Below are 6,000 nucleotides of genomic sequence, written 5' to 3'. Positions count from 1 at the left end.
AAAATAAAAGAAGAGAAAGAATTGTAGTAGAAATATAAGGAGAAGAGTATTTGATTGCAGCATAAAATAGGATTATTTTATTTGTATGAAAAGGAAGGGAGAATAGTATTTTGTTATTGCTTGCTTACTTTTCTCGGAGACAAAGGCCTCTATTTATACATGTACGAGGGGGATCAATTTCAACATTTATTAATTATTATTCCTTCTTTGAGAATGTGAGTACTGCATGGGAATGGGCATCCACGTCCCATTCTTATCACAACATGCTGAAGTATTAATGACATGCCAGTCTAAGATATACCATGTGTCATTCCCTCATCAGTTTTGCATTGTTTCCTCACCATCTCTGATTATCAATCATGTTAATCCCAATTCCCACAGAATAAATTATAATTTACCCAAAATTAAAAAAAATAAACACAAATGCCGTTGTCTGAGAACACTGCAAAATAACTATATAAATCTAGCTTTCCCATGTATATTACTCTAAATCATCTATATCTTCATGAATTCATCTTCTTATCTTAATTATACATATACAAATTGTTGTTTCACAACCATGCAACAAATGAATTAATTACATATTACATTGGATTGAATGACATAAGAAGGTATACTGAAAGTACTGATCAACTGTCCTTCCCTGAACTTGCCTCTGGAAGTTTGAATGTGGGAGGCTTATCAACACCTTTTCTAGAGTACTCCCTCCATCTTCGTGCCGCTGCGGCAGCTCTTTTTGCTCTTTCTTTAACTTCCTCTTCTGCAAAATAACGGTTTCCATTTCAATGACTAAGTAGGATTACAGTCTAACATAATCTATAGCATTTCAGAGTGTACAAATTTTTGGTAATTTCTCATTTTCCATACCTGAACTTTCATAGTCTTTCGGGTTCCCCCAAAGATTTTCCCAGTATGAGTCTGTTCTATCAGAACGTTGCTGCTTCATCATTCTCATTTTTGCTCGTTCCTGCGAAAAATCCATGACAATTCAACTCTGGAGGCAACTCAAGTGCATCACATATTACAGATAACGAAGCCGGAGTGAAATTTCAAGGGTTGTAAGAATTCAGTATTATTCATCAATTATTGTATTATCTTAAATTGCAGAGCATTTCATCTCTGTTAAAAGAATACTATTCCAGATTATGTACAACTTTTTGTTACTTGTATAGTTGTATAGGGCTGGGATGAATTGGAATGCTTGAATTCATTCATATCAAAGCTAAGATGTCTATTCAAATAATCATTTTCGAAACTGAGACTTACCAAGACTCTCGATTGTCTCTTTTCCCATCGAGAACTAGCCTGTAAAAAGTGCATGCTTCTCATGTTAGACGAGGAAAGAACTTAATAAAAACATGCATTAACCCGAACTCTTAAACATTCAGATAAAACATTTTCTCTGAAACCAAGTTTGAAACTTAAAGAGGCATCTAGTGCAGATTGCAGGACGGAAAATGAAATGTTCTTGTAGATTATAACATTCTAAAAATGCTTCCTCAATCCATGTTATGATGTTCTTTCATTATTTAAGCAGAATATGACAACCACTGCTGTGTTTCAACCGAAGAAATCACATCAACCCAGCACTATCCATTGCATGAATATGAAAAGTTGGCAGGAAAACCTATGAATATTTAAATAATCTAACTGTCAATGCACTAGTCTTACCATTCTGAAAACATCAAATGATGCTCCTCCCATTCCTGAAAGCATTAGGGCTACCTGCTCATGATCAAAGGGACACAGTGCATAAATTGTGTACCAAACACTTAACACAAAAACTTTACTTTATAGGCCTTACGTTGACTCTTTCTATTCGACGCATTTCATCTTCAAGTAATGATAGTTGTGCAGCAGATGTCCAATGAATGCAGTCTACAGGGCTAAAATACCCCAAAAGAAAAAAATGGTCAAATTAATTCTAGTAATCTTGATTAGCTTAGTTGCTACACAGAAATATCATTTCCATGCCAGAACTTCTAATACTCAAATATCTGAGATCCCAATGGAAAAGGAAGGAACTGTGAACTTTTAATAGGCAGAGGCATGGATTTTTTAAGTGTGTTTGGGATTGGAATTATCATCAATAAAATCAATACATGGCCAGTTTCATAATTTTTTTATGCTGTTAGAAAACAGTGAATATCATAAAATGTAATTAGCTTGATTCATGAGAGTTCATTCATCATGTAGCCTGTGACTAAGAACTTAATCTTACATTCACTGTCACCAGAAGTAATCTTGTTCAAGGCACGGTCAAGAAAGGTGCAATAATATTAGAAATGATCGATAAATATAGTCTATTAGAGTGATGTTCATAGACATACCAACTGTCAATCGCCTGCTGAACTAATTCAGGGTTCCCACATTGGCTATATACCCTAGCTCTTCCAAAGTCTTCCTCTATTGCAAACACATCAGGGGCTACATTGGTACAATTTTTGCAGCCTGTTGAAGGATTTGAAGCATAATTACATACATGGAAAATCTTTGGAGACTCTGAAGCATCATCTTACACTAAAAATAAAGCATATTATTTAAAGCATTTTGCACTCAGGAAGTAGTCCCTTTTGCATGACTTGAATAAATCCTACTAATACATTTTTAAATACAATTTTCTATAAAAGAATCGTTACAGAGAGAATCACAGCTCTTCTTTGTTTGTAAAGAGGTAAAATAGGTAGACATTAAGGGCATATGAAATGTGTTTGGTGCTGACATGAATATAAAAAACAACACAGTAACACTGTATATAGAGTAAAGTACCTATGCAGCTGAATTCATCAACAAAAGCATGATCCTTGGGGCTAGAATCATCCACAAAAGGATTCATTGAAGTCAAAGAATATCCATGAATTTCATCATAAACCTTGCGCTGGACGGGATCGCTGAGCACCTAATAAAAAGCACAAGGTATAGAACCTCAATAACATTTGTCTCAAACTCAATTGAAGAAACAAATGGAACTCACTGCATAGACTTCATTGATGAACATGCAGAAATTCGTAGTCTCAAGATCATTGCCACTCAAGTCAGGGTGGCAAGATTTCATGCAATCATAGTAAGCCTTCTTGATCTGAGATGGTGTGGCATCTGGAAGCTATTAACAAAGGACCAACCAAGTATTAGACACTATATATATATATCAATCATGCTTAAGATTCAGTAAAATCCACCCAATTTAACAATTATTACGCAACTTCCAATACTTAAGTTTGAATTTTCTAATTTGTGGGCTAATGACTAAAGCGACAGATATAATATAATACACTAGAGAGTCTATTGATTTTCTAATAGGACAGTACCAAAATCAATGAGATCATGGATAACAATTAAAGCAAAACTCTTAAAAGTCATTAAGACATTTTAATTGAATTATTATTTTTTTTTCCCCTTCAAAATGTGTGAGTACTTGAACTTTCTAGAAGAGTTTGATTGATGCATTACCAGGCCCAAAACTGCATAATAATCATCAGCAACAGACTCACTCCGAGAAACTGAGTCCTCAGCAGCAACTCTAACTCTGCCACCACCACCACCTCTTCTCTTGCCACCGCCACAAAGTGGTGGAGTTACAAAGTTACAAGAACTTGCAACCTTGTTAGAAAGCAAGCGCCATGAGCTTCTAGAACTTGACCACCAATTCAGTGAAGGATTCTGGATTTTGAGAGCCTCAGCAGCATACACTGGAGAGAGCAACTGAGCCATCATTCATTTGATTCTTCTAATGAACAATTTTCCAGTGAGAAGAAGCCACCTTGTTTAAACGGTGGAGTGGTTGAACAAAAGTATGAAAATTTAGAAAAGAACAAAAAAGAAATTGGAAGAAAGAAAAATAAGTAAGCAATTATTATTTATTTATTTGGAATTTTTTGAGGTGGAAGAAATTTTGAGCAGAAAAAAATTGGAAAGGGGAATACTGAATGTGCTGACATGGCACTTCCGCAGCCACAAGACATCCTTAGTAACGTGAAATATGACTTAGGAAAAAGGGCTAAAAATGTAATTTACGCCTACATTTAATTGATTTCTTTTTTTGTTTTGGTGTCTATTTAATTGATTTCTAAATTACTTTTGAATGATATATTTTTAAAAAATATGTAGTCTTTTTTTTTTTCTAACTTAAAATTTTAAGAAGTTAAATTGTATATTCTAAAATTTTAAAAATTAAATATATAGAAAGGAGTTTAGTGATCATCTATCATCTCGTGTATGTATATATGCTATTTTTTTGGAATTGAATCTTTTAAATTTTAAACTTTACTTTAGAGGATAAAGTACAATTTTTCATCATTTATTTTATAAATAGGACCAAAAAAAATATAAAAAAAAAACTATTTAAGAATAAAAAATTATATTTTTTTCTCTAAAATAAAAATTTAAAATTTAGAGAATCCAAATTTTATTTTTTGTGCTAGTCTAATATACATGTTCTTTCAGCTATCTTCTTTCATTTTTTCTCTCTCTCTCTTGATAATTATGTTTTTCCAAATATATTTTTAATTAATGGTTGGATTGGAAACTATTTATTTTGTTAATTTATTTTCTTTTGCCCCTAATTCAATGAGTTTTCTAGGGTTCGCGTCTATGTTCTTGCTTCAAGCAAGAGACAATCTAAACCGATATAGTTGCTGAAGCTGAAGGCAAACAAACAAAAGAGATCTTTCTTTGAATTGCATTTGTTGCGTAAAGGGAAGATCATTGTTGAAATAGAAGATAGTGGATAAACAAAATAAACACCGGTATATATTGGTGTCACTGTCACTTCATCTTTGGCCCCAACTTATCTGTGTCTATTTTTTAAGGCACCATTAATTTACTTTATCTTAGTTAGTTGCTCAAGAGAGGTTTACTTCATTTCTAATTCTTGAGTTCAAAATGTGAGGGGCCCAAACAATATTGTAAAAGGTATAGTAAATTTACATTTTAGTCTTCTAAAAATAACCTAAAAAACAAAAATTCACTTGTGCTACCCTAAGACTAATAGTAATAGTTCTTGATAAAATATTTCAAAATACACTTGTTATTGCTTATATTTTATAGTATTTCATCAAATAATATTATCTTTTAGAGGATTATACATATACTCTCTTTTTCTCCCATAAAGATAAAATTATAATCATGATAATTTCAAGGTTTAGAAAACCGAACCGGTCATTAAACCGTTCTAATTATTAGTTTATTGGTTTAGTAATTTAACCGGTTCAACTGTGGTTCATTCGAAATAACCGTTTTATAGTAAAATAATAAACTTTAAAATATCATCCAAATTAAAATTACTACATCAACCACAATGTTGTAATCTCATCTAAATACAAACTTAAAAACTCAAATAAATAGCAAAGGAAACAATCAAACATGAAAGGCCAACATCAAAATTTGTCATTAATAATCAAAATCCGCAAAAATTTGCTCCAGATTTACCAACAACCTAATAACAGATATAGAAGATATAGTGAATAAAATCCTGTGAGCAAAAATTTAAAGGCTGAGCTAAGGAGAGCTATCAAAATAGCAATAGAAGGCTAGAGAATAATGATGAAGGAGTTAGCCAAGCCAACCAAACTCACCCATCGGAGGTGCCAGAAGAAAGCAATATTGTTGTTCAGGACCATGAACTATTGGAGGAAGATCAAGATAACACCAGTAAGCTCCAACGCACAAGCTGTATAGGTAATGAAGATCTTAACACGAGCAAGGAAACAAAGCACTAGACAATGGAGCAAGATGATGAGCATCTGAGAATGATTAAACCGCGAAAATCAAATTTATTCATTATTATCATCTTTCAACAACACATGATTTCACAATTTAAAACCTTATTCATCAGCTTCTCTTCTAATTCATCTGGAATATGCACTTTACAGTATCCAAATATCCAAATACAACAACTCAATAATCTCAGGTTCTCAACTCTCAAGGACAGCAACAGGTATACAACAAAAAAAAATTAACATCGAAAGACAGAAGCAGAACCATAACAGAATCAAACAAAAT

General features: G+C 32.8%; 1 protein-coding gene across 1 annotated transcript; it reads right to left on the bottom strand.

Moving 5' to 3' along the window:
* Window positions 1-450: 450 nt before the first annotated feature.
* Window positions 451-3,933, bottom strand: LOC107612688 (uncharacterized). The gene is made up of 9 exons (XM_088497668.1): window positions 3,451-3,933; window positions 2,975-3,103; window positions 2,770-2,899; window positions 2,331-2,451; window positions 1,805-1,886; window positions 1,672-1,725; window positions 1,267-1,305; window positions 868-967; window positions 451-760 (listed from the first exon to the last, which is right to left on the bottom strand). Exons 1-9 carry the CDS (start codon window positions 3,712-3,714, stop codon window positions 630-632), a joined length of 1,050 nt encoding a protein of 349 aa, XP_088353794.1. The 5' UTR covers window positions 3,715-3,933; the 3' UTR covers window positions 451-629.
* Between the last annotated feature and the right edge of the window lie 2,067 nt (window positions 3,934-6,000).

Source organism: Arachis ipaensis, chromosome B8 (assembly GCF_059453495.1).
Source record: "Arachis ipaensis isolate K30076 ecotype BB chromosome B8, ASM5945349v1, whole genome shotgun sequence".
NCBI classification, from domain to species: Eukaryota; Viridiplantae; Streptophyta; class Magnoliopsida; order Fabales; family Fabaceae; genus Arachis; species Arachis ipaensis.
This window is presented reverse-complemented; position numbering and strand designations above follow the sequence as displayed.